This window comes from Pteropus medius, unplaced genomic scaffold, assembly GCF_902729225.1.
Source record: "Pteropus medius unplaced genomic scaffold, Ma_sr-lr_union100, whole genome shotgun sequence".
Lineage (NCBI taxonomy): Eukaryota > Metazoa > Chordata > Mammalia > Chiroptera > Pteropodidae > Pteropus > Pteropus medius.
This window is the reverse complement of record NW_024347790.1, coordinates 1,052,752-1,071,585: the sequence shown is the minus strand read 5'-3', so window position 1 is coordinate 1,071,585 and position 18,834 is coordinate 1,052,752. Positions and strand designations below refer to the sequence as shown.

The 18,834-nt window shown below is 43.6% G+C and overlaps 1 protein-coding gene across 5 annotated transcripts in view; it reads left to right on the top strand.

Moving 5' to 3' along the window:
* The window catches only part of BEND7 (BEN domain containing 7), a 77,303-nt gene extending 69,487 nt beyond the window's left edge, over positions 1-7,816 (top strand). For 2 of the 5 annotated variants that reach the window (XM_039877418.1, XM_039877413.1), the window contains 2 exons: positions 1,918-1,971; positions 5,456-7,816. In XM_039877418.1, the coding sequence (XP_039733352.1) occupies positions 1,918-1,971; positions 5,456-5,517 (116 nt within the window). In that variant the 3' untranslated portion in view covers positions 5,518-7,816. Of the gene's footprint in view, positions 1-1,917; positions 1,972-3,664 lie in introns of all 5 variants that reach the window. The other 3 variants (XM_039877415.1, XM_039877417.1, XM_039877416.1) reach the window with 3 other exon arrangements.
* The last annotated feature ends 11,018 nt before the right edge of the window (positions 7,817-18,834 follow it).

Genomic DNA, 18,834 nt, shown 5'->3' with positions numbered 1-18,834 from the left:
GGTTGTATATATACTATTCTTTCTAAAACAAGTAATTGCACTGGTCTGTTTTTAAAGTGAGGATAACTGAATTACAAAGGGAAGATCAACTTACACCTAAAACCAATTTTTGTTATAACTAAATAAAAGCAATTGTATATGTAAAGTGAAGGCAGTTATGAAGTATAAAATGAACTAAAACTTGAATATTTAAAAATTAGCTCATAGTGATACATGTGATATGTGTTTGGACTATTAATAGCAAAGAGATTAAGAGGCCAGGCATTTGCCTGATTCAAATCTTTGGCAGTGTCATTTAGGAGCTATATACCACTTTAGGTAAATTTTTAAACCTATTTCTCAGTTTCTCATTTATTAAAATGAGCATAACAACAGACCTACCTTGCGGGGGTTTTCTAAGGATTAGATGCCACAATGCATGTGAAGTACTCAATAAACGATAAGCATTCACAAATGGTGATGGCTAGCATTGCTATTATCATTATTGAAGAATTTTTTAAATCCTAGACAATGAAAGAACTACTGCGTAGTTCATCTTACCTATTCAAATTCACTCAAGCCAATTGGAAGAAAATTATGTCTTCTAAATATAAAAATAACATGTTCGTTGTTTTTTAAATATACAGAATAATTTTTAAAACCTAAAGGACAAAGTTTTAAATACCTATAAGCCTTTCATCCAGGAAAAAACAGTGTTAGCATTTTAGTATGTCCTTTATTTCGTCTATGAACCTATTTCCAAAATTTTATTCTCGCCATTTATCTTATTGACTTGAATGTTTTGTTATTAAATATTCATCTACAACATCACTTTTAGTGGTTTCTACTCTTCTCTAACCAGAATCGGTCTTGACTCTTTTGCCCGTCCTCAGTGTTTTCTCTCGGTGGTGGGCCGAGCAGGTCGGCAGACAGTGGGTCTTTCTCTGATGTCAGTGTGTAGCAGTCCGAGGACGAGATGTGAGAGGGCGAACCAGAGTGGAAACTTTTGGACCCTGATTGTGTTTAAAGCAACAGCAATAGAAACAAGGACGTAGCATTCCCTCACATCCCACCAACGGAGCGTTTCAGCGTGGCGCAAATGGCAGCCCTCACTCGACTGGCCTCGCCCGCACGCAGGCAGGAACCTTCCCACGGGGCCACTAGCCCCGGGACATAGGAGCACCACCAAAATGATCTGCATGGCCACAATGAAATGTTCTGACCTGTCCACAGCATGCTGGGGAGACTGACAAGCCCCTCAGTTCTCAGGAGACATATAGTACCTTCTTTTACATATTGAGTGCATGGTTTCCTGTGACAGAAGGCTCTACCTTTGGATAGCTCTTAAGGAAATTGAAACATACCAGAGATGAGCAAAGGTTTGCACTTTAAAGATAGACATGACAAATCTTTTGAAGAAATGCTTATTCCTTCTGATTTTCTCTATGACTGAATTGATGCCAACTTACATTAACAGCTCTAGAATCTGGATTTCTAGTCATCTCCAAAGAAAGATTCATTCTTGAGATTTCCTAAGCCTGCCCCACAGAAATGGTTCTGGGGATGACCAGCAAAATTCTACCATAGGAATTCACTGACCTCCATGATCATATTTAAACAATTCACCCCAAATTCTGGCCAGATATTTAAGCCTATATAAATAAGTGAAAATGAGCTGTAATAATCAGTGATTGATAGAATAAAGTTTTAAGGTAGAAATAATTTTTAATACAGGATTGATTTTGTCATCATCTTTAAAAAATATTTTATTTAAAAAATGGTACTAAAATTTGTAATGTGAACCGACTAGAGCTGAAAAGGGAAAAGAAAGATGAAAACTATTATGTATACTGGAGTTTTTAAATTGTACGACTGTATTCGGTAGAGTGGATGTGCTCCCTGAAACTAATGAGATTTGTGTTTTATGTTTGTAACCAGCAGAGGTAGCTGACGGTGATGAAAGACTGGACGGCATTTCTCTACCACCAACAGGTAAACACATTTGCATTTTCATCACCCGCTGGAAAATCCAGCACATGAAAATATTTGCATTGAAAATGTTTTTAACATTAGAGATGCAGATGCTCAAGCAAAATGCGTCTGTAACAGACCCAGACCCTAGTAATCAGAGGTTCTCAATGCTCTACGTGCAGATATTTTTCACATTGAATGTGAAAAGTTACATTTTTCTCACACTCTGTTTTATATTCTTCAAAACCTCAGAACAGCGAGTCCTAAGAACTTAGTGTCACAACATGTTGCCTCCCAAAACCTTTGGACGTTAAAAAGTATTTTAACAGGAAATGACATTTCTTTTTAGAACAGGCATCACCAATTTTATGATGAAATTCATGTCCATTCTGTCCTCCACTTCCCCCAAAGGGCCTTGAGAGGCAGTCAGTCATTGCTCTTCATAGAATGGGCACCTCGCAAGTACTGTTTTAACTGAGTGACTAAGCCAATCTATCTAGCATGGGTGCCACAATGCTAATGTCATAACCAGACTGGCCAAATGCAACATTTCACTGAAGCGTCTGCTACAATGTTAAGCCATAGACATAATTCTGACTTCACGTTATTTGACTCTCAAGTGATGCTTCTGGCCCTGGCCTCGTGCCTCTGCATCGGTTCATACCTGAGAACCTGAGGGACAGGTGTCTGCTCAGTGAGCATGTGGCGAACAATTTATTCCCTCCGTTGGCCCCAGGACTCTTTACTGACTGATCTCAAGAGAATCCCTGAAGATTCCCTGCCCACAAAACCCCAATGCCCTCAAAACTCTCTAAGTGAAAAAGCTCAACTCAGTGTTTTCTCTAGATTTAGGCTGGTCAGTTTTAAATGCAATTCAGCAAATATGAATGGAGTAGCTCTCTGTGTGGGCACTCTACTAGGTCTTGTATTCATCAGTAGCACGTACTCTGAGATGGCAACCAAAGCAGAATTCACAGGTGTGGGACGGATATATGTTACTGAACTTCAGAGCAATGAGAAAGCTCACCTGTGTAAATGATACAGCGTTTTCTGTCACTGAGTAACTAAGCAACAGATCGATGGATAAATAAATGAAATGAGTCGCACAGTACAAAAAGGGCCTGCTTATATCAAGTTCTTACCGTATACAGTCATTATGTAAAAGGGATTTCACTACTTGTTTGGCTGTGTTCCCACATTTATGAATCAAGAGAATTGAAATGCATGATCTCTATTGTTCCTTCTCATCCTGTCCCTCTCCAAATAGCAGATAACTCATGTTAGCCGTGTTCTTATCACCCCAGCCCACTCCAAGTAGCAGCGTGAAACACGACAAACGGTAACGAACTGGTGCCCTTCGGGGAGGGGCCCCCCCGTGCTGCTCTGCCTGTGCTACCCACGGTTCCTCCCCCAGCCCGGGGCCCCGGGCATTTGCACCACCCGTCCTCACTGTCATCCGACATGGTGGGCTTTTTAAAGTTATTATTACTTGAAAACAGTCCCCCTTTGCATTTTCCCATCTGAAGATGGAGGCAAAGAGAGGCTTCAGAAGAGAAAATTGCATACAGGGGGCGGGCAGGAGGCGGGGCTGGTGCGGGATGGAGTAGAACAACCTCCTGGAACTGAAAAGAATTTTGAGGAATCTAGGAAAGAAGGAACGTTAGAGATCATCTAGTCCCATTCCTTCTTTTTATCCAGTCCTTTTATTTTACAGGTAAAAAAGCCTGAGGCCCAGAAACACTAAATGACTTTCTCAAGGTCTCACAGCTGGTTGATGGCCTGGCCAGAGCCCAGGCCTCTCGACCCTCGGCCAGTACAGCGCGTAGCTCTCTCATACCTAAGCCAAAGCCAAAGCCAGCTTTTCTCTGCATGTTTCTTAAAGATCCTGAGTCGATGGCTGTGCTAATCCCCTTAGGGTTCCGTTTCGATGTCTCGCAGTCTCCGTTAGCATGTCCGTCATCGCAAGTCCCCCTGAAGTCCACGGAAGTGATAGCTCCTGGGATTCTCTCTCAGTGCAGCCCCAGGCCGAGGTCCTAACGAGCACAGCACAGGGACACCCCTGCAGGTCTTCTCACTAGACCGCTGATATCTGATAGAAATTACTAAACAGCATGATAAATAATGCGGTTTATCATTTAGAAAAGGGGGAAAGAAACCACAGATTGGCACCCAAATTTTGCAGTAATAAAATGAAATGATGTCAATTAGACTAGCCTGGCTCTTGACTGCCGCTGAAGTAAAACCCCAGTCTGGTGGCCTCTCTGAACACAAGGCCACCACTAATCCCTCCCTCCTCGCCTGCGTCCCAAGGAGACAATTTGAGGGGGACCCCACCTGTCTTGTAGAAAGAGTTTCATCCTGGGATTGGAGACGCACTAGCCAGACCATCCTTACTGCGTTTAAGCTGGCAACCGTTGGTCCTTTTTAAAGATTTTACAATGCCTTTATTAGCTTTTTAAGGTCTTTTTTCCTTCCAAATTCGTGTGCAAGAGTAGGGGAGAGGTGTGAACCCTTTCTGTTTCTATGACCCAGAATCGAGCAGGTCAGAGTTAGGGTCTGTCCGTCAAACGACATTGGTTTCAATCCTTTACATCTAAGCGAACTTCTACGTGTTTAGTTTTAACAAAAATAGATTCGCACATTTTCTTAACTCCGTTTCCCTCGACCCCGTCAGTGAGCGCGGTTGAGCGAGGCTCCCAGGAATCAGCACTGTTTTAGGTTCTGGTGAACAGGCGCCCGCCCTCCGAGAGCACCCGGCCAGGGCGACGGGCAGAGGCTGCGGGCGGGCGCTGCGGTGCAGAGAGCACACCGATAGCGATGGAGACCCACCCAGGATTTGGGAACAATTTGCGGGGGCGGGGAGGCGGGAAGTATAGAGAAAGTAAAATCGTAACCATGCTTTCTAAAATTTAATAAGGAGGCTTTTGAATTTGAAATGAAGTACTGCAGAGCTCATCTGGGCTTAGCATTTCTTGTCATAAATTGGCATTCTTTGACATACTTTTAAAAATTTAATAAAGTGTAAGGAAGAAAATGTGAATTAATTTTACCACCCAGAGACAACCATTGTTGGGTATTTTTTCCCACAGACTTTTCTCTATATTTATTTGATTTACACAATGGAGAGCAAATATATAAAATTTTATTTCTCGAGTTTTTTTTTTAACCTAACAAGCACTTTCCAGTTTATTACAATTTTTCGTACACATTATTTTAATAGCTGCATGGTAAATCACATTATACTTAGCCATTTTCTATTACTGGATAAAATATGGACATACTCTAACGGTAGCACACATTCTCGGGTTTTCCTGTAAAAATCATTACAAATTTCTAATGGCTGAAATTGCTCACGGAGCACAACTCAAGCCCTGGCTGACAATTGGTGATCTGACCAACGGTGTTCTTCACCAGTGCAAAGCATCTACCTCTAGCTATGTCATAGCAAAGTGTGCAGCTCCCCTTTAGCGAAGGAGTCCCCTTCATTTTCTTGTCTCTGTTGTAGGTAATATATTTGACACCAGGAGAGAAAACACGGAAGACACAGAGCCAGATTTCACTGCCTAGACTTTCACTTAGTGACAATGTTCATTTGCACACGCACCTCTTCTGTGTGAATTTCCTCAAAGACTCGCGTTAGCATTCCAGGTTACTGCAAAGTATGGGTGTTCTGTGAAGTTCACCCGTCCTGTTTGAACAGTTTTCATATACTACCTTTGTAATCTGTGATGATCAAGCCTCCAATTTGGTGTAAGATTTTTTTAAATCATTTTTAGAGTTGATTTATCACCTTTTAAGTCCAACGTCTGATCCAGTGAGTCCATTCTCCATTAAAAAGAAGCAGCTCTCTCTTCTCTGTTTTTTGTTTTGTTTTGTTTTATAACCTCAATGTGAATATATGGAGTTTTGGAGCATATTTATTTTAACTTTAATCACTTAGATGCAACATAAAGGAGAATGGCTCTTTCCAGGAGTGAGGGAACAGTTCTGAAGGCCAAAATTAATCAGACCTTCATCAGCTTAAAAGATTAAGAAGATGCTTTGGGAGACAGGATGGTTCTGATCTATTTGATGAAATCGTTTGTGACATCAATTCCCCCCAAAATCACCATTTGTACCTGAATAGGTACAAACGATGTATGAATTCTTAGGAAAGAAAAACCCTTCACGTAGGTGGTGTTGACAGAGTGACAAAATGACTCATTAAAAGGTGAGCAACTCAGAGTAACCAGTTATCTGCATGATTACCTAACAACTATTTTTAACAGATGGTTTTCACTGAGTGGTTCCGTGTTTTTGGCATCGTGTGGCAACCAACCACAAATGCATTTCATTTTTTTTGTATTTTATTTGGTTCCTAGTACACTTACACTCCACTTAATATAAAACCAACAAATGAACATCTGGATATATTTTAAAGAGATGTCATGCCATGCGAGTATTTGTTTTACAGAAATATTTACGTCTGGATTCCTTTTTCTAATAAGATGGTAAATTTAAAATACTATTTTATTTAGAAACAATGAATTTATACCTCATTTATCGCATTAGGCAGAAATTACCTCGAATCTTTGGCACTTGACCCAAAGGCTAAAATTTAGCTTAAAAGAAATTGGACTAGAAACACCAGGCCCCAAGGGGAAAATTGCTGTGTACTGTTTATCGCATTTCCCTAGCACGCACTTTATTGAGTCACAGAGCGTTAGAGCTCAGAGTTATTGTCGACATCCCTTAGTCCCACCCCGTCATTCTGCAGGTGAGGCAGCTGAAGATGAGGTTCATGGTTGCCCAGGGCCAGGTAACCCGCCAGTGTCCCAGCCAGGCCTAGCACCTAGAGGCCTCACTCCCCTGTCCGAGGGACTTGTGCCACATCACACTGAACAGCTAAGCCTGAGCTAGGACAGGAGCTCCGGATAATCAGTTTTCCACTGAGGACCAGCTTGTCAACCAGAGGTGACAGGAGGCATCCCTGTTAGGTGACAAAGCTTGTTCTAGGTGTGGCTTGTGGAATCCATCCAATTGCTAGACAGCTACAGCTCATACATGCGTGCGTTTTGATTTGTCGTCTTTTCGAAGCTACCAGGGAGATTCAGAGCGATTATTGCCACCACATCCTTAGTTAGCCTTTCGCGTTTGAGGCCAGCTCGTACTCCCTTCCCTGAAACCAGTCCCTCTGCTCATCCAATGTCCGATGGAGTACTGTGAACCAGGGCTTTCGTTTTTCTGCAACATAGATTTTAAAAGTTGTTTGCTGCCTCTCAGAAATATTTCTCAAGGGAATATTTCTCAAGGGAATTGGAAAGATTAATTAGTGACCTTTCAACTCTATTAAAATAAGATGAATATGTTGCTAATAAAGGTAGAAACATTCACCTTACAACTGTGGCATCTCTTAAACACACACCAGGAAACTTTGAAGCACTTCCTTCCAAGGCTGGGTGACAGCTTGGGGTTTTCACCACTGAGGGGGTAGGGGCTGTTCTGCTCACAGGTATGTGCGGCGGAGCTCCCACTGGGAAATACATATCATAAAACTGCGAGAGTGAAGTCATAGTGTGTAAATTAGAATTGTATTTGTGTTTACTTACCGTGACTACTGTTCGGACTTTATTCAGAAATCCTTTTCATAGGCTTTCTTAGCAAAAAAAAAGTTCCATATCTATGAAAAATATCTCAATCTTCTGTATATATGTTTTATTAATATGTAAATATTTAGATTTTTAAAAATTACTATGTTCTTTAAAAAAAAAAAAATTCAACGCAAGGCTAGTTGTGAAAACGGTGTATGACATTGTGTTGTGATATCACCCCCCGAGATGCTCTTTATGTCCATTCTGGAAGAATACAATAAATTACTTTAATTGAATGTGCCTGTTTCGTGCCTGTGTTCCAGTCCTCCTGTGTTTATGAAGAGGAGTCAGTGCTAGTCACTAATTAAAAGGTGTTTATTAATTGTCTGGTGATCTTACACAGGAAGTCTTATCTCCTTATGAAGTAAATTTTTTTAAAATAAATAAATAAACTAGATTGCTACCAGAAAGAGCGTCTTCAAAGGCAGAAAGTCACAGACTCTGCCTGGCAGTCAGATCAACGGCCGTGGCGAGTCCCACAGTAACACTTGAGCATTGAGCACTGGTATGCTTGAAGCTTAATTTTAAAATGAATTAGGTAGCTTCATCATCTTCACTTAAAAGGTTAAGCCCTGCTTCTATGGAAACAACACATCGGAAGGACAAATCAATCTTCTTTAATGCAAAGTGGCCGTTAAAACATAATTGTTCTGTTCTCCTCTCTGAACACAGGAGGGCACTACTCTTCACCGGGCACCCGCCCCATCCCACAGGCCTTCCCAGCCCCTGCCTCCAGCACCCCCAGGCTGCGTGCTCTGCCAGGGCCCTCATTTCCACAGCCCTGTGGAGTGGTGGCGTGGGGTGGAAGGGAGTCAAAGCTACACGAGAAAGCAGCTGGACTGCGGGAGAGAAGGCGACAGGGTGGCTGCTTGGAAAACAAGAAAATCTAAACTGTAGCCAGGATTTCCCGTACCTGTACCTCTTGGAAGCCGGGAGCCGGGCACGAGCCTGCGCCTCCTGCCACAGTGCCCTGCCCCCCGCCAGGCTTCATGTGGCCCTGTGGGCCATGATATTATCTGTTAGAAGGCCCATGGCCCTTGGGATGCCCTTGCTCCCACACACTAGCGAGGACCTGTGCTTTAAACGTCATCTGGCTGACAGCCCTAAAGGGCTCTCCAGTCCAGTGCGGGGGGACCCACTTCCACCACAGGAGGAGGCTCCAGTTTGTGTTCTCGTGGAGTGAAAGCTCACACACAGGCCCCCACCATCTCCCCTCCTGCAGGCCCAGCCGTACCCAGCGAGGTTGCAGTCCTTACCAGGTTGGGATGCAAGAGAAAGAGTGGTCAGTGCCTGGGTCTCGCGGACCATCTCAAGAAGCTGGGAGGGCATGGGGGACCACGAACACATCCTAAGAGGTTTGAACAGATTCCTACGCGATACTGCTCCATCTGGCTGAAGGATGGCACAGTCACTGGGGAGGGACAAGCCTGAAGCAAGGAGTCCATTAAGAAGCTGTTGGAATAGCTAGGGACAGCTAGCACTCACGAGGACAAAAACCCCAAATGCCCAAGAGACATAAGAAAGAGAGCGCCAACAGGAGCTAGTGACCAGCCAGCCTGGGGTGGAGGAGAGAAGCACAGCTTTAGGGAAGAGGGAGGAAACGTCAGAGCCCATACACACCTCTCCGGCTGGGGAACCACGTGGGTGCCATTGACACACTCACCGAGATTGGGAACACAGGGAGGAGCAGTTTGGAGAAGGATGACACACGAGTTCGGGTTCAGATGTTACCCCATTTGTTCACTCGACAAGCACTGGCTGCACACTCGGGGTGCGCCTGGCACTGCTCTGGGGGCCGGTGCAGCAGTCACGGAGCTCACCCCCACCATCACACACAGCGTGTGACCCTCGAGGCGGACACCAGCATCCAAGGCACACTGAACTGGAGAAGGGAACTTAAACTGGGCCGCTCTGTCCCGCACTAGAGGAAATCAAGATTCGAAGCGCCATGCATTCCACATAATTCCAGTCTCAACCGAATGTCAGTGCCACAAAGGGATTTGTGACTATCAGCTCATAAGTAGCCAGCGGTCTCCATCAAGTCACGGCCTTTTAGTCTCTCGTGTCATTAACCACGCTCTGAAATGGTCTTGCTTATTTATGTGTTTGGTTATCACCTTTTTTCCTCTGGAATCTAAGCCTCATGATGTTAGGGATCTTATCTGTAAAGCCACTAAGATTTCAGGCTCTAGGGAAATACATTTTTCAGGACACCCCCCACCACCATCACGTCTTCCCCAGCCAGAGGGGACTGAGACAGACGAGAAGTGTTAACTGCTACGTGCTTTCCTGTCTTCGATCACGGGCACTTGCCTTGTCCCTATATTGCCACTCCAAAAATGGTGGCAAACTTGCGCCAGTGGATTCACCAAAGAGATACTGGGTGTAACTATGGATTTAGAGCAACAATTTGAATTTATACAAATCAATGCCTTCTGTATTTTGTAACCTCGAAAGCATGAAATTAATCACCCCCCCTAAAATACATATATACATACATTATATACATATATGTGTGTGTTTATTATCTACTTACGACCATTTTATTATCAGGGAAATTAAATGAATGTAAAAGAATCAAGGGAAAAGCCAAAGGATGATCCAGCAAGGGCGCTCGGGGGGGACACCCCGCAGCACGCTGTGCTTTTACACACACCGACGTTCCAGACGGACTGGATTCTCGGGGGCCTTTTTAATTGTGTTCCCATATTTTTGCCATTTTTATCTGTGAATGCTGAGAAATTGGAGGGTATCTTAAACCTAAACTTTGAAACTAAGTGACGTTAGATAATTCCTTGAAAATACCTTCCAAAAACGAAGCTGATGCACGCACGTTGAATGGGGGTGGCGGGGGGACGGGGGAAGGCTGGTCAGAACACGGCTCTCTCGACTGGCAGTTGGGGCTACTCTTTGCCATGATGCCGCAACAGATTCAAAATGTGGAGGGCCCTCGATGTGCATAGGGAGAGAAAAATCAATTTTAGAAAGGAAATTGAGCGTCCTAAATTGGTTCAATGAAGTGGTGGACCACTTGTATCATTTTCTGGTAGAAGAACTTTCTGCTCTGTTCCAGCAAGGGAGGGAGAAAGACAATACATTATAATAGGTGGCACTTCCTCTGCGAATAACTGAATCAAGCACCCTCCAAAAGGGATGCATGTCCAACCACTGGAGAGGGAAAATCGAGAGAGTCCCAGCTAACGAGCCCCACGCCAACCCATGCCACTCTTGGAGTGAATGTGATCACACTGCATCATCCTTGGGACAAACATTTCACCAGTGTGGAGCAGTGTCACCTCCCTCCACGCCTCCCTGTCACCGATGCTCCCTGTAACACGGACCTGCAGCTGCGGGCGGCTTAGCCTCTCGTTAATATCGGGGATTTTTTTTTTCCTATGGTTTGTATCACGTGTGTTTTCCCTACCCGCCTCCATGTCTGTGTGCCTGGGAGCAGTAACCACAGTGGGTCTGTCCCTTACTGTGTCCCCATGGCACTGGCTCACCAGTCCTGGTGGAGGGGTCATATTTTAAATATCAGACGAACTCCTGACCAAATGAGGAGGTGGGATCCGAAATGCACCTCGATTACACCTAGGCTCACGTCGTCACAAACAGCTTCAGAATAGGAACGAAACTCTCAAAGACCAAGAAACAACTTTTAATTGGAAAGTACCCTGTAAGTTAGGAGATGAGAAGGAGAAGGTGGTGGAAGTTGACAAAATTAGTCTGAATTCATCTGAAAGATCGAATACAGGAGAAAAGCCACGGAATGCTTTAAAAATTGTGAGCGGGACTTACTGCCTTCCCCTCCTTCTCACATTTTAACATTTTATAAAACTACAAAAATTAAAGCTGTGGTTTTGGTACAAGAATAGACAGGTCAAAAAAAAAAACGGAATGGAAATTTAAGGAAAAATGTGTCAATATAAACATATAGCATACATTAGAGGTATTGCAATAACAAAGAAGCCCCCAAATAAAGTGGCTCAAATAAAACATGAATTTTCTCTCTAACTCAGAAGAGCTCAGAATTGGGTGGGTGGGCCAGGGTGGTGCTGGGCAGCTCTGTTCCATGAGGTCATCTGGAAACCCGGTTGCATCTATCTTATTATTATTGCCACCCTGTCCCCCAGGAGAAGCCCATGTTCATGTGGTCAGAGCTGGCTCACCAGCGAACATCCGTATTTAAGCCTGAGGGAATGGGGGAAAGGATAGCAAAGGGTAGCAATTTCCTTATGAAAACCTGACCTTGAGTTTGCATACATCCCTTCTGCTTACATCCCATTGGCTACACCTAGAAACAAACTAGGAGACTAGGAAATATAGTCTCTAGCTGGATGGCTACCTGCCTAGCTAAGGCTTTTCATTCTATCGCTACCAGGAGGAGGGGGAGAATGGTAACGGTTATCTGTTGGTACTACAGGTGCCATTTTAATCAATGAGAAAGGATGGATTGTTTAATAAAGTGTTGAGAAAAACTGCCTAGCCACTTGTAAAAATGAGTTTATACACATATACAAAAATTAATCCAAAATGGATCATAGCTTTAAATATGAAAGATAAAACTATAAAACTCTCAGAAGAAAACATAAAAGTAAATTTCCATACTCTTGAGTTAGGCAGCGGTTTCTTAGATATGACACCAAAAGCACAAGTGAAAAAAGAAAAGCAGATGAACTGGACATCACAGAAATTAAAAACTTTTGTGCTTCAAAGGACACGAAGAAAGTGAAAAGACAACTCAGAGAAGGTCAGAAAGGATTTGCAGAATATAAAGAACTTTTACATCTCAAAAATAAAAAGACAAATAACCCAACTTAAGAATAGGCAGAAGATTTGAACAGCTTTTTCTCCAGAGAAGATCTATAAAGGGCTGGTAGGCTGATAAGCTTATGAAAAGGGCACAGGCTCTTTGGAAAAGATTGACAGCTCCTCAAAAAGTTAAACATAGATTACCACATCACCTAGCAATTACACTCGTAGGTGTGTACCCGAGAACTGAAAACATATTTGCGCACAAAGACTTTTACACAATGTTCAGAGCAGCATTATTCATGATAGTCAAAATGTGGAAACAACTTGCATACCTATCAGCTGAAGAATGGATAAATGAAATGTGATCTATCCATGCGATGAGATATTATACAGCAATGAAAAGCAGCAAAGTGCTGATACATGCTAATGTGGATGAACTTGAAAACGTCATGCTATGCGAGAGAAACAAAACAAAGGCCACGTATTCTGTGATTCTATTTATACGAAATGCCCAGAATAGGCAAATTCATAAAGACAAAAAGCAATTAATAACTGCCTTGGCCAGGAGAGGGAGAGGTAATGGGGAGTGACTGCTAATGGGTACGGGGTTTCTTTTCGGAATGATGAAAATGTTCTAAAATTAGAGAGCGGTGATGGCTGCACAGATCCGTGGACGTGTTATAAAAATCCACTGAGTCACGCACTTTAAAGGGGCACAGGATGTGAATTCTATCTCAATAAAGCAGTTATTAAAAAATAATAATAGACCTTTCTACTCCACTCTATTTGTAGCAATTAATTCCAGATGTTCGAGGATTTAAGTAAATTATAAAAATACTAGAAAAATGTTTTGAAAACTTTTAAATTAATATTTATAATAAGTACGAGGAGTGGTCAATTATACATATACATATATACATACATACATACGATGCTTATAGAGTGGCCAAATGGATAAAAAAAAACAAGACCTTTACATATGCTGCCTACAAGAGTCTCACCTCAGATTCGAAGACACACACAGACTGAAAGTAAAGGAATGGGAAAAGATATTTCACGACAGACCTAGCGGGTACTGTGCTGAGCGAAGTAAGTCAGACAGAGAAAGACAAATGCCGTATGATTTCACGTACATGTGGAATCTGAAGAACAAAATAAACAAATAAAACAGAAATAAACTCATAGATACAGAGAACGTTTTGAGGGTTATCAGATTGGGATTGTGGGGGTCGGGGGATTAGTGAAAAACGGGGAAAGGATTAAGAAGTTCAAAATGGTAGTTACAAAATAGTCATGTGAAGAGATGTAAAGTACAGCATAAGGAATATAGTCAATAATATTGTTATAACTATGTACAGTGTCAGATGGGTACTAGATTTATTGGGGTGATCACTTCGTTGAGTTTTACAGATGTCTAATCACTATGTTGTACACTTGAAACTAATGATATTGTATGCCAACTATAATTGAAAAACAAAAATATTATTTAATAAAAAAATAACATCAAGAATTTTTAAGGGCATGGAGAAATGTTCATGATATGTTTACTGCTAAATAGTATGTTCAGCCTGATCACATTTTTTTATTTCAGAAACACATTTATTTTTATAAAGTTAGATGAGTTATTGTGAGTAGCTACAAACACTGATGAATTGCAGCATGTCCAAAAAATACATACCAATAGCCACTGACAGCATTAAAAAGTTATAGACAATGTGTTAATTAACCATCCGCCCGATCAATTTTGTAAAAGAAATATTTATACGCATGCACAGAAAAAAAGAATGGAAAGTTGTTAACAGCGGTTCTCTCTTGGTAGTAGAATTATATATGATTTAAAATTTTTTCTAACGTGAACATGTATCATTTTCAAAATAAATAGGTAAAGGAAGAAAAAGGCTCAGTTGTCTGTATATCCACATATTTGTAATGCTCGCCATGGGGATGCTGTTAGGATATCTGAAATATCGACGTGAACTCCTATAATACAGGCTTCTGAAAGACCACATCGACACCAGGGAAAACTTCAGCTCGTTACTTCAATAACGTGTCCCTCCTTGTTGTCCCAATTAATATATACATTGAACCTATTTATAGGACTCTGGGAGTTAATGCTTTACTTTGAAGGGGAAAAAAAATCCTTCTGCAGCTGACAGAAAAAGGATATCCTCTCTGTAGTTTGAAAGGAAACTGGAGACGATGCTTTATAAAAAATGTATTAGTTGCAAGACAAGAAGAGACCCATGTGAGGTATAAGTGCATTTGACACATCGGTTCAAAACACGATTCCGTCAGGGCCTCGGGGACTTGGAGAGAAGAACTGCCTAAGAAACATAAAACACGGGCCGGGTTGCCGTGACAAATGAGCACAAGACTCTGGGCAGTCAGTCTCTGTTCTCCCATGGGCTTCTTATTCACCCGTACCACGCTGCACGGGCTTCACAGGGGATGTGCTTTGAAAAAAAACATCTGAATACCGGCTAATATGTATGGGACGCATACGTGCCAGGCACTGCTCTAATGCCATAACATACAGTTTCACTCATATAATCCTCAAAATTATCCTGAGTAGATACTATTATCCCCATTTAACAGATGAAAAAACTGAGGTAATTTGGCCCAGCTCACGTAAACAAGGAGTTTTAGACAAGATTAGAAGCCAAGAAGTAAGACTCCAACTCCCACATTCAGTGGAAAGAAGGCTTCAGAATAACCTCTGAGGTCTGAGCCTCTATGGTTCGTCCTCACAACACTCTTTCTCCTTGTTTGCACAAAAGCGTGGAACCAGGAATCACGGCACATATTTACTGAGTACCTCTTATGAGCCAGGAGCAGCCATAGTATATACAGAAGTAATTCAGTTAATCTCCATTATAAACCTGAAGTACTATGGCTGTTCCCATGTCACAGATGAGGAGACTAGGTGACAGAGAGCTTAACTAACTTAATCAAAGTTGCATAGCTAATAAGCGGCAGAGCCAGGACTCAAACCCAGGCACCCTGACCAAGAGCATGTGCTTCTAATCTCTGGGCTATAGGATGTCCTTCTGTGAGAATGTGTTAGATGCCTGTTCTGTGTCAGGCTCCGTTGTACTTGAACCGCCTCCCCAGCACACTGCCAGAAAGAGGCTGGGAAATAGCTGCTGTCTTCGACCTAACAATAAGTTCTTTATTAAAAGGTTTCCAAGAGAACATAGCAGAGCGGTTAAAAGACAGAGTTTTGTAATCAGAATGACCAGGGTTTAAATACTGGCTCTACCGCTTACTTAGCTCTGGTATCTTTTTATCCCTAATTTCCTCTCACTCTCCCTTGTCCATCCATCCCCCAAAAGAATTAGGGGAGACTAAAATGGAAGTCGAACTATCCCCAGAATGACGAAAGCTGCTGAAATCACTGAGAATGCCCACTTCGGTGGGGAGGCATTTGCTGCAGGTGGCAGGGCTCGGGGAGCCCAAAAGAGGTGATGCCAACACCAGGATCCTCAGCGTGCGGTCCCCAGACAGGCGGCAGCATCAGCACCATCAGGGAGCTTGTTAGAGATGCAAAGTCTCCAGCTTTGCCCTAGACCTGCTGACCCAGAAGCTCCGGGACGGGGCCATAGGTGCTTTAACCAGCCCACAGGTCATCCTGATGCACAGAGCAGGTTAGGAGCCACAGCCCTCCGACACCTGTGAGATCTGGCAGGATCCCAACCTCAGAGCTGGGACGCGGGTAACATGTTACTTGTGTGAATTTGCTCCCTTAACAACTCAGAGCGGATTCAAAGCTTTGCCTCTGATAGCATCACTGCCCCTTATGTTCTGAGTGGAGAGAACTGGGTGGCCTCACAGAAGTAACCAGAAGCACCCGTATCCCCAGCAACCCTGTGAAGGCAAGGCGAGCATGGGAATGTGGAGACTCAGTGTTCGAGACCCAATCTCCTCTTTACTGGCTGCTGGGATGAGGCCCCCAGAGAGCAGAGGGTGGTCAGAGGCAGAGACTGACGCCAGAACCTTCTCACTCCCTTAAGCCGCATGATTGGCCTGCTGTTCCCCTCCCAAGTCCCTCTCAGCGGCTGTGTTCCTCCGGGACCTCCCTTTGTGTGGTTGCCCTAGAGAGTCACATTCAGCGGTCTTGACCAGCACTCTGCCCTCGAGAATGACCCTGAGTCTGCGAACATTATGTTCCAGAAGGTCGAGCAGCACCAGCTGGAAAAGAAATCAAAACCTCAAGATCCAAAAGACATTAAGCAAACCGACGACTACTTCCTGGACACTTACTGTGCAGAGGGCCCTGCACCAGGAATGAAGACTTAAAGAACCGATACATGGTCACTGTTTTCAAGGGGTCGGTGAGGAGACAAGACATAAGCTCACCACAATGACAGTGGCAATACAAGCTCCAGGAACCAACACAGCTCATATCTCATTGTATCTGTAGCTCTCGTTATACAGATATAAGCTCTTGTTATACAGTTACAACCACAAAGTACCACATGCCGTTTGGCCAGAAGGATGTACCAGACAATCAACGAAATTAGGAGCTCCGAGGATGGAGATTCGTTGGAAGGCTTTGTGGAAGAGGAGGGCCCCAGGCTGAGTCTTGGAGGGCGGAAAGAACTTGAGCAGATAGCGAGGAGGGGTGGAGGTCACCCCAGCAAAGGGCCAGTACGAGGAGGGGGCTCAGTGTGGGAAAGGGCAGCGTTCTCGGATCTCAGGAGTCTGTTATCACGAAGGGCAGGAAGTTTGGTGAAAGCTGGAGGTATACGTAGAGGCATGGAAGGAGATGAAGCTTGGAGCCAAGTAGTCAAAAAGCTTGGAAACTGGAATACGGAATTCTGAAATTTATTCTAGAGGCCAGGGTTTCCCAATGTGTAAGTATGTTCCTCAGAATATTCTCTTGGTAGAATTTTAATAGATGTTATAGGACCAACCGAGGTCTGGTACCACTTCCAGTGTGGAAGGGGTTTACCCAGACCAACAAGCAATTCTCAGACATCAGCTGGGTGTCCTACTTTTCATCTCGATTCTGACGATAGCATCAGATTCCACAAGTTAAGGGCTTAGCCCTACAAGACTGTCACCTTGCCCCCACTTCAGATGCCAGCTGCAGGCTCAGGTCACCTGTGCTTCTGACCCACCAGGTATAAATCAGAAGTTCCCAAGACCTCCTCCTCAGGCTCGATTAATTGGCTAGAGTGGCTCACAGAACTCAGGAAACATTTTGCTCACTAGACTACCAGTTATAACTAAGAAACAACCAGATGGGAGTGACGCACAATGTAAGGCATGGGGAAAGAGCACGGAGCATCCATTGTCCCCCCAGGCATGCCATGTCCCCCAAATCTCCACATGTGCACTAACCCCCAAGCTCTCCAAACCCCATCCTTATGGGTTTCTGTGGAGGCTTCCTTACATAGGCACCATCCATTAAATCATTGATCATTGGTGACAGATTTAATCTCCAGCCCCTCTCCCCTCCCAGGAGGTCCTGGGTTGGGGTGGGATGACTTGTTCTCCAGGCAACCAGGCACCCATCCTTTTGGTCCTATCCAAAAGCCACCTCATTAACATAACAAACAACACCTTTGTCGCTCCCAGCACTTAGGAAATTCCAAAGGGTTTCTGTGCCAGAAACATGGAAGACCAAATGTATTCAGGCAGACCTTGGAGACAGTGTGGGCTCCGTTCCAGAACACTGCAATTCAGTGAATATTATAATCGAGCACGTCATAGGAATTTTTTGGTTTCCCAATGCAAATAAGTTATGTTTACACCATATTGTAGTCCATGAAGTGTGCAACAGCATTGTCTATAAAAAATACTGTACATCTCTTAGTTAAAAATATACTCTTACGTAAAAATTCATCAAGCTATAAACGAATATTTTATTGCTAAAAAGTGCTAACCGTCACCTGAGCTTTCAACAAGAGGTAATCTTTTTGCTGGCGGAGGGTCTTATCTTCAAATTGTTAAAAAATAAATAAATAAATAACTATATGCAGAGCAGAATAAAGCCAAGCATGATAAAACAAGGTGTGCCTGAATTTCTTATGATAAATCACAAAAATCACAGGACAGAAGAGCTCTGCAGCCTCAGCGGTCTTAGACATTCTGGTTGGGCAGTTTCACAGGCCTCTTACCTGCTGGACCTCTTGAGTTGTGAATCTCCAGGCGGCAGGTGGGTGCAGCATTTTCCAAATTTATTTCAATGCGGAACCCTTTGTCTAGGACCAGGCAACACAACTCGGTTTGTAGGCTCCAGTCGGGGGGTCTGTTCCCCTTGCGGTCTCCTCAGCAGCCCGGTGAGAACACAGCTTCCGAGGCCCAGGGCCTGCCCAAGTGTAATCCAATGTGAAATCAAGTGTGGGAACGACCGGTTTCCACTGCTGCAGCCGAATTCGAAGGTGCCGGTGGGGACGGGAGGGAGAAGACGGAGGAATAATGAACGAGACCACATGGCTTGGCTATGGAGGCGCTGAAGGGACATGGGGGCGCTGAGGGAATGTGCGGGAGTTAA